Below are 25,836 nucleotides of genomic sequence, written 5' to 3'. Positions count from 1 at the left end.
AGTAAATAAATCCATCACTTTTCACCTCTTGGCAAACTGTTTTCTTGCCTCTGGAAGAGGAACAATGGAACAATCGTAAGAAATAATCATTTAAAACAATGTTTTAGTCTGAACAGGGAAGAACTTGGAAGGGAAGAATTAGTTGTCATTGGAAGCTGTGCAAGTGACAAATTTATTTGGTAAATGGAATTCTCTTAGAAAATAATGAAAATGAGAAGTCATCAAATTTTTGCTTCATTTTCTTCTTCAAATTTAGAATTAAAATGGGGAGAGGGGAGACGGGAGTATGCAAATGAATATAGCACATATTATTTATAAGCCTACAGCTAGTCAGTTATGCTGTTAGTAGCTGCTCGAGAAGTGTAATCTTATGAGAAAACATTGCTCAGAATAGCAAAGGAGAAAAGTCCTTGCTAAAGGAGAAAATAAACATGTAAATCACAGCAGCAACCACATTAGTTAGGTATGTGCAGAGGGAAACAATTGGCCTTTACCAATAGATTTCCCCACTTTAAAACAGATTTCCTCTTATACATACAAATCATACTTTCTTCTTTCCTAATGAGCATTATCTTTCTGTACAAAAATAACTTTCAAGGTAAGAAAGATAGAAAGCACAGGATTTCACTCACACCTGTACAGAAATATTTACTTGGTAAGACAAAAAAACTCAAGATCACAGTACACAGTGGTTATTTATTTAAATACTTGAAAAGGTCAATGATGGAAAAAATAGGTTTATCATGAGCGTTTATAGTCATTAGATTTATTTTACCATTTAAAAAAGTGCTGCTTCTAGGTTATCCTAGCCAGATATAGAACATTTCATGACACATGCGGGTGCTGTAACATACTATAATAGACACAGCCATTATAGAATGATTTACACTTTGGGAGGAAATTCAATAGTGGTAATGGTGACTGTTTATTTAAACTAAAAACACTGATAATATACAAATCTTTTTTTCTCATTTGATTGAAAGGGCTATAAAATTCAACATACTGACAAAGGAAGGAACATAATCACGTAGGTAACACCTCTGCTAATTCCCTTTAGCCTACGCCTTCCTCAAAGGAGAGCCTCACACTCGGCTATACAACTGTCTAGACTGTACAACACCTTCAAGGCTGGCCTAACGTAAGTGACTAGAAGGAAGTTGTGTTGGTAAGCTGACAATGACTTGTTTGTTTTTTAAAAACGGAGAGAAAATGGCAAATTGTGCCTCGTGTAGTTAAAGATTCCAAAGATCATTCTGAGTAAATGTGTAATAAATAAGTGATCCATGAGTAAATACAATCTCTGAGCTGACTTAAACCTAGGAGAGTGAGCCAACTGAGCCTTAACTATACTATGTAGAAATGTCTAGAAACATCATTTCTAGAACTCAGTTTCGGAGACCATATCTTGTCTGAATATGTACATTATTTACAAAATATTCCCTTTCAGCCTCTGGAATTCAGCCACCAGTTTGGCTGTTAAGCTGTTCCTTTCCACTGAAGTACGCTAGCCAATACTGCAGTTATAACTATCATTAAAATACTCTTATGCACGAATTACAAATAATTAATAAAGTAACTCTGCATGTATAAATATGTCAGTATTTCTAGCAGAATTTAAAGCATTCAGAATGTACATAAAAGTATTTGTTTTTGGTAGGGGCCAGTACTTTTTTTTTTTTTTAATCATCGCTGTTTCAATAATGCTTTGTACATAGCAAAGCCCAGAACTGCAAAAACAGTAGCACCAAAACTTGCTCGAAGCCAAAACGTGGAGCTCTTGAGGTCAGCTTGTGTCACGTGCCTGTAGTCAGAAAATATAATTAATGTTTAAAATACGATTAGTATGAGAATACCAGTATTAACAGTCTACTTTCAGAGAAGTATTAGCACACTTGTCAGGCTAACTGCATACAGTAATGCTTACCAAAACTTCATGACTAATAATATATTTATCAATATAGCCACATGTACATTGCTTAGATAATCATTATCTTATAATATAGACATTAATAAAAATGTCTTTATAATTAGCTATAAACGATATCCAAATTTTTATACATTTTATTCGCATGGGAAGTGGAGAACTTAGACAAATCATGTCCACTTTTTAATACCATCATGGTCCTTCAAAATTAAAGGTTAGACTGGAATCTCACAATTTTGAGAGTCAATTTCATGGAACTGAATGTGCAATCCCAAGTCCCCAGGAACCAAAAGCTATCTTAAACTGTAAGCAGTTAAATGACAAGTGACAATACTTTTCTAAAAGCAATGTTTCAAGTCAACTTTGGAAATATTAAGCCCCATAAAAATTTACCAAAGGGGGTGGGGAGGATTTACCAGCTTGCATTAATCTGGTTACTGCTGATTAAAGGAAGGAAACCAACCAACCAACCCTGGTATTAGGCAGTGACAATGGTAACAACCAAAGGACATAATGTACAGTGATGGACTGAAAAGTAAATGATGTAAAAAAAAAAGCTGTATTATGCATGACAAGAACAGGACAGCCTGTACCACAAACTAAGTTTGTGAGCATGCTCAGTTAATAACACTGCTAAGCACCCTCCAGAGTCTCAAGTATGACAGCTTACCATGAAGAGGATAAAGCTTTAAAGCAAAGGCTGGAACACTAGCATTTAAGTGTTACTGAAGTTTTAGTTAAGTGAGCACAATCGAGATGAGGTAGAAAATTTATAGAATTGAGAGCTTAGAAGAGACCGTCTAGTTCAGGTTACTTTATAACTAAGTTAAACAAACAGATTTGAAGCAAAAGTGAGACATCATTAAAAGACCAAGACATTGACATACGCAAAAGAGTTAAGAGCCAAGAATATAAATTGAACAAAACTACTTAGCCTTAGTAATAGTCAAAGGGTGAACACTCAGATTAGTTATCACAAAATGCAATGTGTACATCCCTACAAACAAGACTAACACAATCCAGAGTGCCCCATGCTTATCATCCTGGCAAAACAACACACAACACTCCAATTTCTTATCCCCCCAGTCTCTATTAAAAAATATATATATATATCTTTATATCATTATTATTTTTCAAAGCTAAGTGATAACACAATTTCATTCCACCTTGCAAATTAGTTCTTTCAACAGGCAATGTTTTATTTATTTATTTAAAGTTAGGGATGAGAATACTTAGGTTTTAGTTTTTCCACTTGGAAAAACTCCAACAAGGCCAACCCACTGCTTGTTGGAAATGTTACCTGGCTTCAAGAAAATGTGGACCATGAGATGACTCCATGAAGATGGAATCTTCAACAGAGCTGACGGCGTGAACCTGGTGAGTAATACTGCCTTCGTCGTCTGCTAACAGCATGGCACCCCACTCAGCTACCCGGGCTCTTAACCTTTTATACACATGCACACAGTTTGCAGTTCACCGCAGAGCTCACAAAAGGAGAGGACTGAAAATAATGTCTCTCAATTAAACAGCACACACAGAAACCGAGTTGCCACCCTCTACAATTCATCTAATGCTTTCTATATTTAAAATAAATATATTCTATGGCAAACTATAAAATTAAAAATCTATCTATATGTACTCTTCAAAACACTGGCATACAAGGCAAGGAAAACTAAGGCTGTAATATGCATTCTCTATGTGAAACCCTTGAAAACCAGTACACTAGCCAGTACCTGTCAATATGCGGTGACCGTATGTATTCATTCCAAATGTATCTACCAACTATTAGTCATAAAGTTTATAGGCACTTCTAATCTCAGAGTACTAAAAACTACAAACTACATCTATGAAGAATAGAGTCTAACATCCCAAATTCACAGACTGTTATAAACCTATGAAGAGAGTTTAGAGTTTACAACACTCCAAGTCAATAAAAATTCAGAGAATTTAAAGTGCGAACACAGGTTAAGTGCGTTAGAGCTTTTGCTTAAAGCTTTGGTCTCTGTGTGATTTTTGTACATTTTCACTGATGGAGGATTTTTCTAAAACTTTTTCACATTTCTTTTTTAACTTAGGGAAAGAGAGAGGTTAGGATTAAAGCTAGCTATAATCACATAAAAATCAGTCAAAATAATTTCTCATAAATATTCAAGTATGGAATCTGTTGCACACAGCTCCCCCTTTGTTGTATTTTAAGAAAGTATTACCATTCAAAAAATAATGTATTCTGACTTTATTGCTTAGTTTTCTTTTGAATTTCAAAATAGTAATTATTATTTTTCCCAAGCTGCAGTATAGCCTTCATATTTAAATGACAAACAATATAGATACATGCTCAAGATGGATAGCTAGTTAAAAACTTAACTAAAAAAACAACAACAAAACTTAAGAAAACTATTAACTTATAAAACATATTTTAATGAGTTGTTTCAGGCACTTTTAGACATAGAAAATCACACTTCCTTTTTATCTGTCATTTAAAAAAAATATTTTTATTTATTCATTTTAGAGAGGGGGAGAGAAATAGAGAAAGAGAGAAAGAGAGAGAAAGAGAGAGGAGGAGAGGAGCAGAGGAGCAGAAAGCATCAACTCCCATATGTGCCTTGACCAGGCAAGCCCAGGTTTTGAACAGGTGACCTCAGTGTTCCAGGTCGATGCTATATCCACTGCAACACCACAGGTCAGGCTGAAAACCACACTCTAGACCTGGAAAGCTACTTAGAGAACTATTTTATGCTTTTACCACAGGCATTTAAAAGCAGCACTAGCTAGGTTCTATTTATAGAAGAGAAAACATTTTTAATGGACAGCATATTTGTCATTGCTTAGCTAACTGATGACACCTGAGTAAAGAACAGTGCCCTCTTAATTATGTTTCGTTAAGTATTAAGAACTGAGTCATGTTTTTCATTTTAGGTCTCAAGTTGAAGCAGAATAAGTTTCATAAAGCTGCTTCCCAATTCATTTCTCAACTCAAACAAAAATAATTCTTCTACTATTCAAAATTCTTTCAAAATGACTCACATAAAATATCATCTTAGAATAAATTATAATATCTTATTGCATACTTTTTCTTTCTTAAAGTTTTTTTTAGTGTTAAGAAGATAATATATGCTCATTGTAAAGAAAACGTCACCTACTGCCTGACCAGGCAGTGGCACAGTGGATAGAGCATTGGACTGAGATGTGGAGGACCCAGGTTCGAGACCCCGAGGTCGCCAGCTTGTGCACAGGCTCATCTGATTTGAGCAAGGCTCACCAGCTTGAGCCCAAGGTCGCTGGTTTGAGCAAGGGGTCACTTGGTCTGCTGTAGCCCCCCAGTTAAGGCACATGAGAAATCAATCAATGAACAACTAAGGAGCCGCAATGAAGAATTGATGTTTCTCATCTCTCTCCCTTCCTGTCTGTCCCTATTTGTCCATCTCTCTGACTCTCTCTGTCTCTGCCAAAAAAAAAAAAAAAAAAAGAAAAGAAAAAGTTACCTACTGTCCTATCTCCTAAGACAACTAATTAAAATTTGGAATATTTCTTTTTGGACTTCTATGTATTTCTTACACAGCTTGCAAACACAAATGTGTATAATTTATATAATTTTATATCCTTTTAAATACTATTATGTAAGGACTTTTCCCTAAATTATAGAAACATTATTTTAAATAGTTGTATTATATTCCATTCTCCTATTGGTGGCTATTCTCCACTTATTGGTGACTATAACTAAAGTGATGAATGTTTCCACATAAAGTTTTTCTCTATATTTAGGATAGTTTTCGTAAGATATAGACTTTCCCAAAATGAATATTACAGGTTTTCAAAAATGTATGTATATAAAGATTATTTTTTTAAAAATTTATTGATATACCTGAATCACTATATTTTTCTACTCTATTTGGAATAAGATAATTTAGTTCAATATCTCTTTTTAGAACATAAGAAATAAAAACTAAATGCTGAAATATAACCTTAATTAGTCACTTGAAGCTTGAGTTCAAGTTAGGTAGAAAATTCTTGCACTTTGGATGATGGCTTTTTGTCTTAGAAGTGCAGAAGGTCCATATGTCAGTCCAATGACAAGTGGTTCTTGACACAGGTGTGGAAACCTATCAACATATTTGGACTTCGGCATTATTATTAGGGCTGTTACTTAATAATGCAAAGAGAAGAAATGTTTCAAAATTCAGGAAATATAGAGTTAAGAACTGTCTTTGTGAACACACGAGGCATATAAGAGTGACCAAAATTCCCATGCACCTTTGCAAAGAATGCCTTAAAGAAGGCACACAAGATGCTTTTAATTAACTGCAATTTATGGTGAATATAAAGAACATGACCCCAAATCTTGACTGATTCAATACTAAATAAAGGGCATATTTATAAATAATCAAATCCTAAAGGGCTCAACAGCATTAAACCTATTCTAGTTATTCCCAATTAGGGTATTTTTTAATTTTTTTATAATGTGTCACAAGACTGTATATATATCTGGGGTTTGGAAGCTATATTAAAGAGATCTAAAAGTCTGCAAAAATTAGAATTCAAGGCAGGGGGAGAATTCAGTGAGGCCCAGATAGCAGTGAGCCTTGTCTTCGGTTGCAGGCTGTGTCGCAGAGGAAAGGAAAGTAAACGTAGAAAACATACTCAAAGCAACAAAGCTAAGAGCATAGTTCTACCCAGGCATTTTTACCACACAGCTTGTCAGAAATACACCTGATTTCCTATTTTTCTCACTCATTTTACTATTTCCAAACCTAACTGAGAGGTGTATAAATGCACTGATATGAATGATCTTCTAATTTTATAATTCTACCCATATATGTATCTCAAGTATGGAGCTTTAAGTTAATACTTTGAAACGGCTATATAATGGTAATGCACACACATAAAGTTACTAGGGCTCATAGATATATACAGCCTTTTGCTATTTCAATTACACACCTCAAGTTGAAAATAGTACTGAGGTAAACCAAACTACAGTTAAGTTTTCTGCTTTTAATAGCTCGCTTGAAAAAAAAAAAAAGAATTCTGAACCTCCCTGCTTTTATTCCTCTCCATGCTTCTGCTTGGCCAAGTATTTTTTTTATTATTTATTTCTAATAAAAATACCTATACTGCTAATAATGACATTTTTCCTAATTGAACTAGTAGGCATGAATATTCTAGTAATATAGTTCTCAAAATAGGTTAAGAAATCAAAATATAGCCTCCAAAAATGATAAATTACAATACAAACGTCCTAAGAAAGATGTTAACTGAGCATGCCTAAATGGTAACATACTTAGGAAAGGACACAGGTGTGCAATCAACGTCAAAAAATGCTTTACACCATGCATTAGAAGAATCAAAATTTAGATGATAATAGATACATGGGAAATATGCCTAACTACCAATACTTAAACATCAGAATAGGCAAATTCCACCTGGTGTGTCTTTTGATATACTAACCAAAAAGCAAAAATAGTTTAAATTATAAGCAGCAGCAGCTTACTTAATGAGAATCTATAATACAATCTCTTCTATAATTTAAAACATAATGACTATGTATCCAAATTCAAAGCAAAGCCTTTTAAGGACCTTCATACAAAGGAGTATATAAGTTCCTTATGAAACTAAACACAGGACAGACTTCCTTGCATATACTATTTACCATAACATAATACTCTAAGAATGTTTACATTCCCAACAGAATCACTATAACATTAAGATTTCTAGGAACCTATCCTCTTCATAAAGCAATCCTATGAAAAGGTAGTTCATTTTGATATGACAATAGTAAAATCTTTTCTTTAAAAAAAAAGGGGGGATTCTCATATTAAGTAAAATGATTTTTAATTATGTAAAAGAGGAACTTCGATGATTATTAAAGCAATATGGGCAAATGAAGTAAGTCATTAATGAGTGGCTTAAATGTCACATACATCCTGTTTAAAAAATACATTATAAAACAATAAAAAATACAATGGGTATGATGATTGTCCATCATACTTTTGGGTCTTTGTAAATATTCAGTGTGAACTATGCACTTGGTTACCAGAATAAAATGCTGCTACCAAACTCAAGAAGTAACATGAACAAATACTTTATATGGCTAATGCAAATGACAAAACAGAATAAAAGAAACCCTAAAACCAGAATAAACATCAAAGAAAATCACACCAAAATAATGAACTTAAAAATAAACAATTCTGATAGCATTGTATGTTAGAAAGAGATCATACATGGAAAACTAGCTGGGAAAGGGACTGAGAGGAGTTAAAATAACAAGTAGTACAGACAGATGAAATGAACACCTAAAGGAAGGGCAGATTAAAGTTCACAGTGCACTATACTATAGTAAAATCTTCATGCAAAGTTGGAGTGTTCTGAAGTCAGAACAAGAAATATTTAATAAACTAAAGTCCTGGGTAGTTCAAACCAACAATTAGTTAAGCTCACCCCTACATAATCACTTTGACACTATCACATTAAAAAGGTACTTAAAAATAAAAATATAATCAAAAAAGTATTTTTCCTTAGTAATATGATTTACACTATTTGAAATGAAAGCATTACAAAGATTAAAATCATCTGACCACATTAAACAGGAATCTTCCAAATGTATTTAAACTCAAATAATTTCACTTATTCATAAACTATTCTAAAGAAAAACATAAACCTATCCAGATCTGAGAGGTAATTACCAGATTTCCCCATGAATAAGACATACCCCTTTTTCAAAAATCTGCGGTCTAAAAACTGGATGTGTCCTATACAGTGGCTGTAGTTTTCTTTACTTGCATCACCCACTTTTTCACGCTTGTTTCTGCACTCATTGTTCAAGACAATGATTTGTCATCAGACACAGATGAGGACAAGCTAATGGATGGGAGTTTTGACAGTGATGAGGAGTTGTATGAATTTTATGATGAATGAAACTTGAGTTCAATTACTTTATGTAATACAGGTTTTTTTTTTCAAATTTTGGGCCTCAAAATTAAGGTGCATCTTATACATGGGGAAATATGGTACCAAAGTTACATGTCAAATACATAGTATAACACTTCCCTCACATGTTGAAATCAATATACATTCAATTAAATTTGGGGGGGGGGAATTTATTACTACTTTCTACTTAAAATCTGTACTGCCAGTAAATAAGTTCCAAAAAAAGATAATCTTTACTGGTCAAAAACACATACCTAGGAAAAAAATGGACAATTTCAGAAGTGAATCTATTAAAACTGCCTAAGTATAAATTAATTAATAGGCTTAAATTCTCCCATGGTTAGGTTATACACTTCCTTTTTAGCATGGGAGTAAGGTCACAGAAAAATAACCAAAGTTTAAAAAATAAATTTTTTAAACAATATTTAGAGAGATACTTAAAGGTAGGTCCATTATCTTCTTCATCTTCATATTTTACCCCAGCTCACAGCTGACACTATCCATAGCAGGTACTTAAATTAAGTATTTAAATAAAGAAGTCAAAGGGGAGGGTGAGATAAAGGGAGAATGTAGCCTCAAACATGTATTATCTCTGGAAGAAGTAATTTCTAGTTCAGCAATGACACTTTTTACATGCACATTAAAACAATGCACTAATTGAGACTGACATATCTGACATATATACCAATATTTGTCTATCAATTTCTTTGCAGACATTTGACAAAATTTTTTGCTTAAATAAAAATTTTAAAACTGCTCTTTTTTGGGCCCTGGCGGGTTGGCTCAGCGGTAGAGCATCAGCCTGGTGTGTGGAAGTTCCGGGTTTGATTCCCAGCCAGGGCACCCAGGAGAAGCGTCCATCTGCTTCTCCACCCTTCCCCCTCTCCTTCCTCTCTATCTCTCTCTTCTCCTCCGGCAGCCAAGGTTCCATTGGAGCAAAGTTGGCCTGGGCGCTGAGGATGGCTCAATGGCCAAAGCCTCGCCTCAGGTGCTAGAATGGCTCTGGTTGGAATGGAGCAATGCCCCAGATGGGCAGAGCATCACCCCCTGGGCTTGCCAGGTGGATCCTAGTCAGGCGCATGCAGGAGCCTGTCTCTCTGTCTCCAGCTTCTCACTTCAGAAAAGAAAAACAAAAACTGCTCTTTTACAGATCTAAATCAAATACTACCCATGGCAAATTTCTAAAACTAAATACTTAAGACTTAGCGGTAAGGCCCTGGCTGGTTGCTCAGTGGTAGAGCATCAGCTCAGTGTGTGGATGTCCCAGGTTCAACTCCCAGTCAGCGACCATCTGTTTATTCACCCCTCCAACTTCCCTCTTCTCTTTCCCTCTCTCTCTTCCCACCTGGTAGCCATGGCTCAATTGGTTCGAGAGCACTGGCCCTGGATGCTGAGGGGCCTCTGCCTCAGGCACTAAAAATAGCTTGGTTGTGACCATAGCCCCAGATGGGCAGAGCATCAGCCCCAAATGGGGGTTGCCAGGTGGATCCCAGTTGGGGTGCATATGGGATTGTCTATCTCTTCTCCTCTCACTTGGAAAAGAAGAAAGAAAAAAAAAGTATTAAAAAATTCTTAAATGACATCAATTAATCAATCCTTTTTGCTCATGGAACATTAAAATATATCTAGCACAGCCAACCAATGTGACCAACCACCAAAGGTTGCCAGAATGTGAGAAATACTAGGATAAGTGATTCCAGTTTCATCCCAATGCTCCATACTTTTTCAAATTTTTCATGAGAAAGGAGTAAAATGGAGAAGGAGGGGTGGCTAAGGGACATTTTCATTCCTTCAGTGTACTTGTGTGTGCACGCATTTTTACAACTCTAAGCCATGTCTTAAGACTGAGGTTGCAAACTGGTGGCCTGTAAACATGTTTTGTTTGTTCTGATTAGTACTTTGAAAGTTTTAACGTTAATTGCTATTATTTAAATATCAGGAAATTTCACATAAAAATCCTGATTTCTAGTCTCATAGAATCGAAGACCTGGCAACACCAGGCTTGTAGAACTACAAATGATCAGAGCTGAGGTGTGGGGTGTGGGGTGTGTGTGTGTGTGTGTGTGTGTGTGTGTGTGTGAGAGAGACTACAAATGATCAGAGCTGAGGTAGGGGTGTGTGTGTGTGTGTGTGACTACAAATGATCAGAGCTGAGGTAAGGGGTGTGTGGGTGTGTGTGTGTGTGTGTCTACAAATGATCAGAGCTGAGGTAGGTGTGTGTGTGTGTGTGTGTGTGTGTGTGACTACAAATGATCAGAGCTGAGGTAGGAGTGTGTGTGTGTGTGTGTGTGTGTGTGTGTGTATGGGGGGGTTCTTTTAGACAGTGTCTGTCATAGTCCCCACCTCTCTTATTTCTTATACTTGGCCACCTTCATTCATTTACATTATCTCTCCAGACCCTACCGGCATGTAATTTGGGCCTCCACTCCAACCTTACCTACATCCTTTTCTAAACTAGAGGAAACTTCAATATACAACTTTAAAATTTCCACTGTACTTGTATAAATAAATTACTGAAATATTACCAGGGATCAGTTCTCTGAAAGGTACACTTGTTTCTCTTATTTGTTTCATTCCTTCCATTCTTGATTATCAGACGTCAGTGGTGTATCTCAGCACTACCATTAAATTACTTCTAGTTTATACATACATATGACAGTATGTACGGATTTCTCTTTGAGGATCACTGTTCACAGTAATATACAGTGAGCAAGTTCATCCAATAATGCACACCCAACCTATTTCATTTGGAAGTTGACTAAACCAATCTAAGAATAAAAAAGTCATTAAGATGCAGAAAATAAATTAATCTGCAATTCTGGACAAATCAAGAGCTTCTAGAACAAATAAAGTAGATGCTTTGTGATCAGCAATTACTAGGTGCCAAGGTGGGCTCAACCAAGAATAAGACATCAAATAGATGTCACTTCCTATTTAGATAAAATTACTATACTGGTAGAGAAGAGGAATGTGGTAGAAATTATATATTGATTTCAAAAAAATCCCTCTATGAAATCTTTCTCAAGATACTAAGATGAAATATGGACTAGATAATAAAATATTTTTAACTGACAGAATAATCCTCCCTCAAGAACTGTGAACCTGTGTCCCTCGGAAGAGTATCTAATGGAGTGCTACTGGGCTGGCTTGCTTTAGCGCTCTTCCCCTTTCTCTGTCTCACCCCCTCACCTCCGATCTTTGAGTAGTCAACATTATTTTTTATCAACAACTGGAAAGATAAAAAAGACATATCTACCAAATTTGCAAATAACACAATGCTGGGAGAGATTTATAATGGGACAAATGACAAAAATAATGTTTGAAATGACTGAGCTAGAACAAATGGATCAAAAAGATTATGACATTTAATAGAGACATGTGCCTGCAATTAGATTCAAAGAGTCAACTAAACATGGTAAATAATCAATTAGAGAGGAGGAACACTGCCTTAAACTGACTTCATATGAAAAAAATCTGAGTTCAATTAACCCCAACATTAATATGCATCAACTAAGTTGTTAACTCATGCAGGGGACAGGTGCTGTCCTGACGGTGGGGCACAACGGCCCCCTCCTCTGGACTAGTCAGACCACACCGGGAGCACCGAGCTCCATGCTCAGTGGCAACCTTCTAAGAGGTACTCGAAAAAGTTAAGAGGCTTTGAGATGAGGACAACCAGGGACGATGAGGTCGCTAAACCATCTAATTTTTTTAAAAAAGCTGGAAGAAATGGGGATGTTCTACCTGGAGAAGAGAAAATTAGGGGAGACATGCTGGCCGTCTTCAAGTGTCTGAAGGATTGCTAGGTTGAAGAGGGAGCAGAATAGTCGTGTGTTGGTTTAAAGGGCAGAACTAAAACTAAAGGAAACAAAGTTATAGGGAAATCATTTTAGTTAAAAAATAAAACAAAATAAAAAGCAAAAGCAAAACCCCTCTCCAGTGAGGAAATGAGGAAAGCCATTGGCAGATAAACAGCACTCTCTCAGAAAGGCTTGCAGGAGGGCATACTAATGGGAGGTCAGGCCAGAAGAATTTTAGAATCTCTTCCAACTCTACCATTTCCAAGTCAGAGCTCCTGAATGTTGTTTGGTTTGAACTAGCCTGCGGTTTCTCAAGCAGTCATCACGAGTGACTCTATGCTACTACTTTATGAGAAGCCATTCAAAGGACCGAGGCAGAACTTTACCACCAAAAATGAGTTGTAGTGATCCCTTCAAAGCAGTCACCTGAGATGGATGCATTCTTACTCCAGAGCTGCTAGTGCTCAAAATCTCACCAGAACTTTTGTAGAAAGCTTTCCAAGTCAGTTTCTGGCTCACTTAAGTTACAGTCTCACTGTTTCATAGCCACATCCACTATACTGCTGGTAGACAAAAACTATCCTACTCATCTGGCCCTCAGTGAGCGTCCAATGGTAAACCACATAATCGACCCATTCCTAATCAAAGTCTATTTTGTTTGATCACCTGTCTTAATGAAGCCCAGTTCCCAATGACACTTGAATAATTGCAAAATCCTAATTCATCCTTAGATACATATAAATTTGACATTAGATACAAATTAATATTATATAGGCTCTTAAATGTTCACAAAACTATAATCAATTTGAACAAAGCATGACCAGAATAAGAATATAACCTCCCATGTTCACTGCTTTGAGGGAATGTATTGATCCTATTATTTTTTCTTCTTTCAAAGCATATTACTTTCTATGCATACATCATGTTTAGACTCAATTATAAAGACCTCAAAAACTAGTGCTACAGATTTCTTTTTGTTTTCCATATTCCTCTGAATTCTTAGAGTTGATTATTATCCTCATTTCCAGAAACCAAGCTCTTTCAAATAAGCATTCCAGGTACTTATAATATGTAGGTTTTTTTTTAAACCCAAGATATTGTTCACAATAGTACGGTTTTAGTAAGTTGTATTAGTTGAATGTAAGCTAAATGCAGTACAACATTTGGGACCAACATGTCTTTTCTTTACTATGGATGTCCTAATCTATTTCTTCAACTCTCATCCAAAGGTTTTTAGTCTCCTTTAATATGAAAGATAATTTAGCTTCCTTAATGAAAAACAACTAAAACCTGATAGTCCCCTAAATATATCTATTAATTTAAAGACATTATTATGAATGACTCCAAATCTAAACATTGTCACCACAGTGAGAATTTTAATGGAAGTTAGCTGGGCATCAGTCAGCTTGTTGCCTTTGTACTGAGTATCTATAAAATAAATAGTTATCCACTATTTCCTTTGTATTTTAACAGAATGCCTGGTACCCAGTAAATAAAGTTAAGAACCTGTTAAGAACTGCAGTGAAGATTTTGTTCTTTACAGATTGCAGCAAGTCTGAGTTGAGGAAGTTCTGACAGATGCAAAATGTACACCTGTTGCAGGTGCACATACAGCGTAACCGGGCATGGCTGCGAAAACACACAGAAGGACAGGAGTTGAGTTCTTACTTACAAATAGGGCACAAGTCAGGGTGTGCCAACTTACAAAAAAAAGAAAGATTTAGGCATAAGCAACACTAAGGAAAAGGATAGTGTGGGGCATGCTAAAGTTGTGCAGAATTCCACATATACCAAATATACAGTAAACAGCCATAGGTCCCTCCTCCCTCCCTATAGAAAATCTAAGGCAAAGGGGGGATGAAATTATTATTTACAAGAGTTTTAGTGGAATAAATATGCACAGCAATAGATGGCACCCTCATCTAAATTAATAAAAAGAAAAACTGAGTAAGCCATAGCACCCAACAAACAAAGTGTGCGAACATTTAAATAACCATCCCCTCCTGTTCTTCCTCCTCCTCCTCCCTCAGCATACACACATGCCTGAAAACCAGGAAGGAGAAGAGTGACAAATACACAAAAAAAGTCAAAAGACAAGTATATTCAACCCCGCGGTGATTGTCTTGAAATTATCGAGAACCCTGGTTCCCAAAGGAAATCAAAGGGCTTTATGTTGAACAAAATATAGGGTTAATTTCATCTGCTACTAAAACACTAAGTATGATAGTATGACACTGGGTAAGGATATAAAAATCAACAATGGATCCAATTGATTAGATATGAAATTTAGGGAAGCTTTCTGACTCCTTTCTGGTTGAGTGGACTCGCACTAGCTGGCATAGGCACATGGGGCAACCCATTTCACCTCTGCCCTAACAACCAAAGTAGGGGGTCACCAATGACTACTCGGTGGTCAGAGCCACTCAGACATACGAAGCCATCACACAACCCCTGAAGAGGTACTGGTGTAGAATCCCCTCAGAAGAGTGCCACCTGATGAGTTAATGCCATCGTTTCCTGCAACACCTGAACATTTGTTTTAGAGGCTTCTCAGTCAAAGGACTAGCCCAATCTGACTTGGCTTAGCTTGTGAAGTCTGATGAGACCACAGCGCACAGTGGCACAGCTGTGGAGATAAGCAGCATCTCAATAATGCCTACTTCCCAACATGAAGAAAAACAAGAATTAATTTATTTTAAAAACTCTTACAGGCTCAAGACATTCCCTTTTAAAACCTGACTTGTGATAATGAACATATCCTTGCTACTAAGTCCCTGCCAGCTGTCATACTGGAATCCATCTGTTATTTTAGAAATTGAATCTGACTCTTCAACATAAGCAGGCTCCACCCACCAAAAAGGAGGGATGCAAACAAAGTACGCTTAGCAACAGGGAGATGCTTTATGAGAAGGAGTTTGAGATTAACCATATAAACAAGTATCCAAGTATGTACATTTATCATACACAAACACACACACACACACACTGCAGTAAAATGTTTTAAAAATGCAGACCTAAAACCACAGTTGCAGTTATTTACAAGATTAAAATAATGCATTTACACAGTAAAAAAAAAAAAAAAAGAAAAAAGACACACAGTTAGGCAGTAAGTCTGACCAAGCAGTGCGTTTCTGGATAATTACAAAATATTAATTATGGCAAGAAAGGAGATTTTCTCATCTATAAAGAAATGTCAACAAAATCCCACAGAAGCCATAAAGAAAAAGTAACTTACAAAGCAGTTTTTAGAAAGACCCAGATTTTTCTCAAATTCTCTATTCTATCAGTGTTGCCCATGTCTCGGGAGGGTCTGTGTCTGTAATGATCGTCTCTGTAGGTAACATACATGGGAGTTTTTAAAGCAAAGATAAAACATAAATAAGGTTGTGCTTATCTTATAGTAATAGAAATTATTTGTCTTCCAAGATAAATAGAATTTCAAGGGTTTAGTGCATTTTTTAAAAAAAGTATTAATGAAATAGCAATAAAGTTAACTGACTTGAAAAATCTGTAACAAATTAAAACCTTTCTGAAAAACCTCGGTTTATAGCATACTGTAGTTTTCATAAGAAAAATAATTTAGACTAGAGAGTAACAATCATAAATAGAATAAACTATAAAGTCCTGAGAAACGCACTGCCTGAAGAACTATTTTGTTACAAAACCAAATTTATACATTTGAGGAGAATGCCATTAAGAATCATGCAATTTTAAAGCAGTTAGTAAACTATGAAGATGACCAGTTATGTGTTTTTGCATATGCATGTATAGATATACAATAAATGTACATAGAACTTGTGGCATAACACAATGCAACCCATTTATATAGCAGGAATTCCAACTACTTTTTACAGCATTTTAAAAAGACATTATATCCTGAACTGAAACATATCTATTGTATAATTTAAATTCATAAGATTACAGAATCCTTCACATACTCAAAGTCAACTAGATCAACAGAATAATATAAAAATGAGTTTTTTGTTCATATGGAAATGCCTTAAAAGCATAAAGCACCAGTGCCAACCCCATATTATTGCAGTAAGACTTTTTTCTAATGTGGGCTGGTGGGCTGTTTTATTATACTATCCTATTAAGATAGTTACAGCCTGCTCATAAATATACAAACACTGTGAGAAGTACTGTATATATAATTTTCTAATGGCATCCAGACCAAACTTGCATTAACTTAAATTTGTACCTTCTCATTACAAAGTCTCTTTCTGTTGCTGAACAACTTCTATGTGACAAAGATTCCACCTTCATGGCTAATGATGGCATGCAATGTTGTTATGAACCATGCAATGTGAAAATGATGGCAAAGCAAGTACTTACGGATACATGGCCATTGTTGTTAATTTAACAAAGATATCTTTACTGGGTGCATCAGCAGTGTTGCAAGTGAAGGCTTGTGGTGGAGGCATTTTGTGTTTCCTGCAGAAATCAGTAGGTGAAATACTATACTCTTGTTTAACTTCATGCAGGTCTGACTTTGCAGCTATGATTAAACAAGGTATTCTGCTGTCCATAAAGTGTTGCTATGGAATAAAAAATGAAATAAAAATCTGATGACAAGTTCAAAAATTACTCAGTTTAATTAAATGTGCACTAAAAATTTTCTCTGGATAGGCAAAGCATCAATTGTTTCAAAACATAAGGGAACTAAGAGGCAAAGATCAGCAGAGGTCCAGGTCAGTCTCATAACAAAATCAGGGCCACTTTTCTTTTTTTTTTTTTTTTTAATTTTTTAAAAATTATTTATTCACTTTAGAGAGGAGAGAGAGGGAGACAGAGAAGAGAGAGAGACAGGGGGGAGGAGCTGGAAGCATCAACTCCCATATGTGCCTTGACCAGACAAGCCCAGGGTTTCGAACCGGCGACCTCAGCATTTCCAGGTCGACGCTTTATCCACTGCGCCACCACAGGTCAGGCCAACCAGGGTCACTTTTCTAATGCTGGTAACAATATAAACCTATAAGGTGGCTTCGAATTTACTAAAATTTAGAAAAAAAATTTTATTAAAAAGACACAGTATGCCCTGGCCGGTTGGCTCAGTGGTAGAGCGTCGGCCTGGCGTGCAGAAGTCCCGGGTTCGATTCCCGGCCAGGGCACACAGGAGAGGCGCCCATCTGCTTCTCCACCCCTCCTCCTCTCCTTCCTCTCTGTCTCTCTCTTCCCCTCCCGCAGCGAGGCTCCATTGGAGCAAAGATGGCCCGGGCGCTGGGGATGGCTCCTTGGCCTCTGCCCCAGGCGCTAGAGTGGCTCTGGTCACGGCAGAGCGACGCCCCGGAGGGGCAGAGCATCGCCCCCTGGTGGGCGTGCTGGGTGGATCCCGGTCGGGCGCATGCGGGAGTCTGTCTGTCTGTCTCTCCCTGTTTCCAGCTTCAGAAAAATACAAAAAAAAAAAAAAAAAAGACACAGTAGGCCCTGGCCGGCTAGCTCAGCAGTAGAGTGTTGGCCCGGTGTGTGGAGGTCCCAGGTTCAATTCCCGGCCAGGGCACACAGAAGCGCCCATCTGTTTCTACTCCCTTCCCCCTCTCTTTTCTCTCTGTCCCTCTCTTCCCCTCCCTCAGCCAAGGCTCCACTGGAGCAAAGTTGGCCTGGGTGCTGAGGATGGCTCCATGGCCTCCACCTCAGGTGCTGGAATGGCTCTGGTTGCAATGGAGCATCGCCCCCTGGTGGGCATGCCGGGTGGATCCGGTCGGGCAAATGAGGGAGTCTGTCTCTCTGCCTCCCTGATTGACTTCAGAAAAATACAATACAAAAAAAAAGACAATATTTTGGGGGAGAAAATCCATCTAAATTTCTCTATTTTAAAGCACACTATTTTCATATCACCTTTAGACCTTAAATGCATATATTTACATATTCCATGTTTATTTGGCTGCAGTGGTTCTGGATATAAAAATTGAAAATTATGTGACTGAATTTTCCATGTTTTCAGAATTCAAAACCATTATTTTTAATGGCTTCTTAACAGTCTGCTGTATTACTTTATCTTAATGGTAAAGTGTCCTACTATTCTTAGATATTTTGCTATTAAAAACAATGCTAGAATAAATTCCTTTGTGTATCTAGTTTTTTTACTCCAATTAAATCTTGTTGATAATCTCAAAGTGACTACTAACTTTTCAAGCCTCTAGTTTTTCCTCTGGGTCTATTATTATTCTTGATGTAACTGGCAATATATGACCCACGAGCATTCCTAACAGCCAGAAAGATTTTCTATTAATACAGAAGTTCTTAACCAGAAATGCACATCAGAGTCATCTGTGGAAAAAATGTTTTTAACAAAACAGATATCTGGGACCTTTCAGCTCAGAATAAAACTAGAACCTTTAGGGACAGGACACAGATATATGTATTTTTAAAAAGCTCCACAAATGATTTTCTTGGTTAGAAAAACCCCTCATTACAATTTCATTAAATTCCATATAAGGTTGAACTTAGTTATAGACCAAAAGAGCAACAAACCTTAAAAATCCTGGCACAGTATTCAAAGGATTTGGGGTTACTGACATCATATACCAGGCATACAACATCACAAATGATCTCAGCCTCAGTTAGAAATTCCGATTCTGAGATATCATGTAACTTGTAAAAAGAAAAAAATGAGAAACATAAATACCATATATCAATGTATAATTAAAGTCATAATGTTTTATTACTTGTCTTACAACTACTAAATTAAAAAATACTAGTTAATAAATTTTCAGATCATTTTTAGAAGAGGGACATGCACATAAACAAGTAGCTACTGATTCTGTGAATTAAAAATAGTGACTAAGAAGCTAACATTTAGCTCTGGCCAGGTGTTCAGTGTCTAGATCGTCATCTCAGTGTGCCAAAGTCATTGGTTTGATCGTCATTCAGGGCATGTACAAGAACAATCAATGAGTGCACAACTAAATAGAACAACTAAGTGGAACACAAGTTGTTGCTCCTCTCTCTCTCTCTCTCTCTCTCTCTCTCTCTCTCTTTGCCTTCCTCACACTTCCTCACTAATACATACACTCTCTCAAATCAATGGGACAAATTTTTTTAATTAAAGAAAAAGAAAATACTAACATTGACTGGGTGACTTAAGTGTGATGGGCAGCCCCTTTACCTGAATTCTCTGCATTCTATAAATAAGAAGATAGGCTAAAGAGATTAAGTCAACTGCCTAAGTAACACATCTAACAAATCATCAGACCAGAACTTTTTTTTTTTTTTTTTTACAGGGACAGAGAGAGAGTAAGAGAGAGCGATAGATAGGGACCGACAGACAGGAACAGAGAGAGATGAGAAGCATCAATCATTAGTTTTTCGCTGCGACACCTTAGTTGTTCATTGATTGCTTTCTCATATGTGCCTTGACCGTGGGCCTTCAGCAGACCAAGTGATCCCTTGCTTGAGCCAGCGACCTTGGGTCCAAGCTGGTGAGCTTTGCTCAAACCAGATGAGCCTGCACTCAAGCTGGCAACCTCGGGGTCTCAAACTTGGGTCTTCTGCATCCCAGTCCAATGCTCTATCCACTGCGCCACCGCCTGGTCAGGCTAGACCAGAATTTGAACACAGATATGATTCCAAGTATATTTTCTTTCTACCACACTACCTTTTCTTCCCACCAATCAAAAACACAAAGCAAAGAACTCTTTACACTATGGTTTTATTCTACTTTACTTCCTACACTTTTTCAATTTAACATAAAAATTCTAAAGAAATATGTCATCTATGATATGAAAATGATCCAACAAGAATAAAATTCAGTACTGAGTTATGTAAGATAGTGCCTCTTTGTTGAGGAGAAGAAAGGGAAAGTATAGTGTCAGAAGTGACTCTATATATTCCAAATAAAACACTATTATAGCATGGAGAGTCAGACATGATAGATACCAATTTACAAAGAAGGGTATAAGAATAAAAACAGGAAAACTGTCAGCATTATCTACTGAGTACACTATAAATAGAACTCAACTTACAGGGAAAAAAAAGGAGATAAACAAGGTTTACTAAGAAACTGACAAAAGAACTTTTATCATAAAGAGTAAAATGTGTATAGCCTGACCTGTGGTGGCGCAGTGGATAAAGCATCGACCTGGAAATGCTGAGGTCGCCGGTTCGAAACCCTGGGCTTGCCTGGTCAAGGCACAAAAGGGAGTTGATGCTTCCAGCTCCTCCCCCCCTTCTCTCTCTCTGTCTCTCCTCTCTCTCTCTCTCTCTCTCTCTCTCTCTCTCTCTCTCTGTCTCTCCCTCTCCTCTCTAAAATGAATAAAAAAAAAAAAAAAAAAAAATTAAAAAAAAAAAAAAAAAAGAGTAAAATGTGTATAAAACTCAGATCATTTGTCTAGCAGAATAAATTATTTCCAAAAAGGAAAGAGAGAAAATGACTTTTTCTAGTACCTATTCCTTGTTAGGAGCTTCTCATACTAGCTAACTTAATAAGAAACTCAGTCTCAGAGAGAGTAAGCCACTTGCCTGAGTTAACACATCTAATCTGACTAGGTTCAAATGAAATCAGACCAGGTCAAATGAGAACATATGATTTCTACTGCAGTTCATAGTACCTTTTCAGTTATACCCTTCTTTCATTCATTTTTCTTTTAAGGCTCACACATTTGTTGACTACTCCTTCACTGCTCAACAGATAAAACTTGACTCAGATTATAGTTACATGATCAAGCCCTGCACTAAGGTTTTCATATTAATTTCTAATTAATAGTAGAAGATAATTTTTTAAAAATAAAAGCCCAAGAAAAAGAAAAGGGGAGTTAATTTTTTTAAACTTTCTTATTGTAGGTGTAACATACAATTAAGTAAGATTGATTTTTACTAAACCCATGTAATCACCTACATATCAAGGGAATTACAATTAATTCCAATGAATAAATCATGTGAAAATAAAAATCACACTAAAGTTCTACATACAGTCATTAAATTAAACCCAATTAGTTTTCAAAGAGTCTTTAGGGCCCTGGCCCAGCAGCTAGTTGGCTGGAGCACTGTCCTGATACACCAAGGTGGCAGGTTCAATCCCCAGTCAGGGCACATACAAGAATCAGCCAATGAATGCATAAATAAGCAGAACACAAATTGATGTTTTTCTCTCTCTCTAAAATCAATCAATAAATATATTTTAGAACTCCCTTTAAAGAATATATCTAATAGTTAATAATCTTTATATGTAAGAGAATTTCTTACCAATAAGTATTTCTCTTGTCCATATACATAAACAGTATTAATCGCATAGTAGGATTTATGATCATCACGAATTTTCTTCTGCCTCTGAAAACAACCAAAAATATCAGTATTTACAAAAAGATATTACAGTAACTAGTTGTTACCAATACATATGCATGTGGGTCTGTCATAAATAAAAGGATAAAAGGGCATTCTTTTCTACACTATATATTACTTATAAGTACAATGGGGATATTGACTTTATGCTTCTCAGTTCTTACGGTCTAAAACAAAAGATGCATTTGTTCAGTATAAAGTGAAAGCAGCGACTGAAAGGAAGTAAACTATACTATTAAAATTGTATTCCAGAGCCACCTGCTGGCAATTCTTTGATATGAGACTAATGTGGAAATACACCAATCTTCTTACTCAAGGCAGTAGTCAGAATTAGATTTCAGCATTCAATTAGAAGTATTTACTGTATATTTACTTCATGCCACGCGTTGTCAGGGCTTTCATTTAATCCTCACCTACACACTGATTTGAAAAAAAAAAAGATAGATGATAGCTAACATTTAAAAAATAAAGATAAGGTAGTGAACAAATAATGCAATATACAGATGATGTATCATAGAACTTTACACCTGAAATCTTTATTATTTTATTAAACAATGCCACCCCAATAAATTCAATAAAAAAGAAATCAAGTACATCAAAAAAAAAAAAAAAGATAAAGCTAGTTCAATAGGAGTATTGTTACGTTTCAGGTTGTACTTTACTAATATATATATCAATATATAGATTACCGAGTTCTTATACTCATTTAAAAAGGTTAATGGCTAGGCCCTGGCCAGTTGGCTCAATGGTAGAGTGTTGGTCTGGCGTGTGGAGATCCCAGGTTTGATTCCTGGTCAGTGCACACAGGAGAAGCGCCCATCTACTTCTGCACCCCTCCTCCTCTCCTTTCTATCTATCTTCCCTCTTCCCCTCCTGCAGCCAAGGCTCCATTGGAGCAAAGTTGGGCCAGGCGCCTCCGAGCCAAAGATGGCTCCATGGCCTCCACCTAAGGTGCTAGAATGGCTCCGGTTACAATGGAGCAATGCCCCAGATGGGCAGAGCATCGCCCCCTAGTGGGCATGTTGGGTGTATCCCGGTCAGGTGCATGCGGGAGTCTGTCTCTCTGCCTCCCCACTTCTCACTTCAGAAAATAAAAAAAAAAACAAGGTTAATAGCTATATAAATTATTTAAACTCATGACTAAAAAAAATTTGTTAAATAAAATTGTATTTTCTGAGAATTCTCACCATTAAGTTTCTTCCAAGAAGAGCCTGAAGAACTCCACTTTTCCCACAGTTTTTCATCCCAATTACATTACATCTGAACACGTTTCTTTGAGTTTGTTTTTTCTGAAGGTCTATCTTTTTATCTCTTGTTACTAAAAAGAAAAGAAACGTATTGTGTACCACTCAGACTCAGTAAGCCCCCATTTTATCTTCTGCAAAATAGGATATTGCTATTTAACATTTTATCAATAAACAAGCATACAGCACAACAGGCAAGCTGTATGTGAAATCAAGTACTAAATATAATAAAAAAGGGCCTCAGTGGAAAAGATACATTTTTTAAAAAAGATTTTATTTACTGATTTTAGAGAGAGGAGGGAGAGAGAGACACACACACAGAAGGCAGGAGGAGCAGAAAGTATCAACTCATTCTTGCTTCCAGTATGTGTCTTGACAGGGTGACCTCAGCGTTCCAGGTCAACTTCATCCACTGCGCCACCACAGGTGAAAAGATGAATTTCTAAAAAGGTGGCTATAGAACAACTAAGGTGTCACAATGAAAAGCTAATGACTGATGCTTCTCATCTCTCTCCGTTCCTGTCTGTCTGTCCCTGTCTGTTCCCCTCTCTGACTCTCTCTCTGTCGCTATAAAAAAAAATAAATTAAAAAAAGGCTATATATATGAACTTCTAGTAACCAAAAAATATTTATTTAATCAGTAGTACTTTTAAAAAAAATTTTATTTATTGATTTTAGCAAGAGAGGAAGAGAGAGAGAAAGATAAGAACATTGAGCTGTTCCTGTATGTGCCCTGACTGAGGATTGAACCGGCACCTCTGTGCTTCAGGACACTGCTCTAACCAACTGAGGTATTTGGCCAGGCAATAAGTAGCACACTTTTATAAGGAAAATGATAACCTAAAAATGAATTAAAATTACAATAAATATAGCCAACATTATGTCCCATCAATATCTATCTTTTCTGTGGTAAGTTATTGTCATAACAAGTTACAAACTAAAAGATGCTCTCTCACTCAAATCTACACTCTCTTGGATCTACAAGTGGTAAAGGGATGTGCCCTCTGGGGTTAACTGGCCTTCCCAATGTAAACCTGTGAAAGAGAGAGGCCAGAAAAAACAATGCTTTATCAGCAGAAGAATAGGGCATCTCCCCCTGAGGTATAGGAGAACTCCTTAAACTGTAGGTAAAGATTCAACTGTAGCAAAGCCTGCCAGAGGCAAAAAATTGAAAAATTATAAAAAATACACATTAATTATAGGTTAGTTACATAAATTATAGAACATTTATACGATGACACATTATTTAGCATTAAAGATATATAAGCCTGACCAGGCGGTGGCGCAGTGAATAGAGCATTGGACTGGGATGAGGAGGACCCTGGTTCGAGGCCCCGATGTCACCAGCTTGAGCACAGGCTCATCTGGTTTGAGCAAGGCTCACCAGCTTGAGCCCAAGGTTGCTGGCTTGAGAAAGGGGTCACTCAGTCTGCTGTAGCCCCCCAGTTAAGGCACATGAGAAATCAATCAATGAACAACTAAGGTGCCACAATAAAGAATTGATGCTTCTCACCTTCTCCTCCTGTCTGTCCCTATCTGTCCCTGTGTCTCTCTCTGTCTCTGTCACACATACACACAAAATAATATAAAAGTATACTCAGTGATACAGAAAGATGTCCACAGTATTTTGTTAGATGAAAAAAAAAAAACACCTCATGCTGACTAGCAATTAGTTCCTTACTCTTTGATGCTGAATTAAATATTGTCCAATTTTTAAAATACATTAAAAGGTACCTGCTATGTCAATTTAAGATTGGTTGTCTTCTTGTGCTGGGGCTTCCTGTAAGATAGAGCATTTTCCCCTCACCAATTAGGTTAGAAGAAACTCTTGAAATACCAGTTCCCTAATGTGTTATTTCCATACCTATGAGTTTTCTTGAAGTGGAGGACACTGCTTGTCAAGAATTACAAGAGCTGTGAAAATTTTATTAATGTGGAAAATGGTTACAATGCTGAGACAGACGATCAGTTTGACATCAGGATCAGCTGGATCTATGGCGGCGCAGTGAATAAAAGCATTGATCTGGCACAGTGAGGTCGCTGGTTCAAAACCCTGGGCTTGCCTGGTCAAGGCACATATGGGAGTTGATGTTTCCTGCTCGTTCCCCCTTCTCTCTCTCTCTCCCTCTCCTCTCTCCTCTCCCCTCTCTAAAATGAGTAAAAAAAATATATATATATATAAATATATATCGTATATATATCAATATATATATATGTGTATATATATATATATATCAGAATCATGTAATAGGCATTGCTTTTAATGTTCAAAGAAAACTATAACACAAGATGAACTACCCTTTTAAGGCCCGTGGCCCTCCCTGATATTCATCAGTGGAGTAACCTCAGGAGTAAACTAGAGGTAAAACCTCTACTCTTTCTTTTTTGATAAACAATAAAATTAAACATCTCAAATCAAAAGAAATGACCAAATCACACGGAAAACAAATCAGAATGCAGACATGAAGACTAGCAAAGTCATGCTTATTTTTAATCTTTTTACATATGAAAGTGGAATATGAAAATTTTTCCTAATTGTGTTACTGATTATTATGTAGACCCTTACCTGTAATGGCCGAAGCTTGAGACTCTTGTTCAGTCAATATCGAATAGCCTAAGTAGCCCAAGTACTCCAGGCACCGCTGCACGTCTAAATAGGTTGTGAGCC

The 25,836-nt window shown here is 36.7% G+C and overlaps 1 protein-coding gene across 8 annotated transcripts in view; it reads right to left on the bottom strand.

Moving 5' to 3' along the window:
- Positions 1-676: 676 nt before the first annotated feature.
- RHOT1 (ras homolog family member T1) overlaps positions 677-25,836 on the bottom strand; it is a 74,454-nt gene continuing 49,294 nt past the window's right edge. Inside the window, exons 14-22 of one of the 8 annotated variants that reach the window (XM_066363788.1) lie at positions 25,735-25,835; positions 23,112-23,242; positions 21,829-21,912; positions 19,120-19,239; positions 16,981-17,183; positions 15,881-15,976; positions 14,152-14,274; positions 3,225-3,368; positions 677-1,801 (exon numbers count right to left, since the gene is read on the bottom strand). In XM_066363788.1, coding sequence (XP_066219885.1) covers positions 1,684-1,801; positions 3,225-3,368; positions 14,152-14,274; positions 15,881-15,976; positions 16,981-17,183; positions 19,120-19,239; positions 21,829-21,912; positions 23,112-23,242; positions 25,735-25,835 — 1,120 coding nt within the window. In that variant the 3' untranslated portion in view covers positions 677-1,683. Of the gene's footprint in view, positions 1,802-3,224; positions 3,369-3,394; positions 3,426-14,151; positions 14,275-15,880; positions 15,977-16,980; positions 17,184-19,119; positions 19,240-21,828; positions 21,913-23,111; positions 23,243-25,734; position 25,836 lie in introns of those variants that run through there. The other 7 variants (XM_066363791.1, XM_066363790.1, XM_066363789.1 and 4 more) reach the window with 7 other exon arrangements.

The sequence above is a fragment of the Saccopteryx leptura genome, chromosome 2, assembly GCF_036850995.1.
Source record: "Saccopteryx leptura isolate mSacLep1 chromosome 2, mSacLep1_pri_phased_curated, whole genome shotgun sequence".
NCBI lineage: Eukaryota > Metazoa > Chordata > Mammalia > Chiroptera > Emballonuridae > Saccopteryx > Saccopteryx leptura.
Note: the sequence above shows the minus strand (reverse complement) of the source record. Positions and strands in the feature narration are given on the sequence as shown.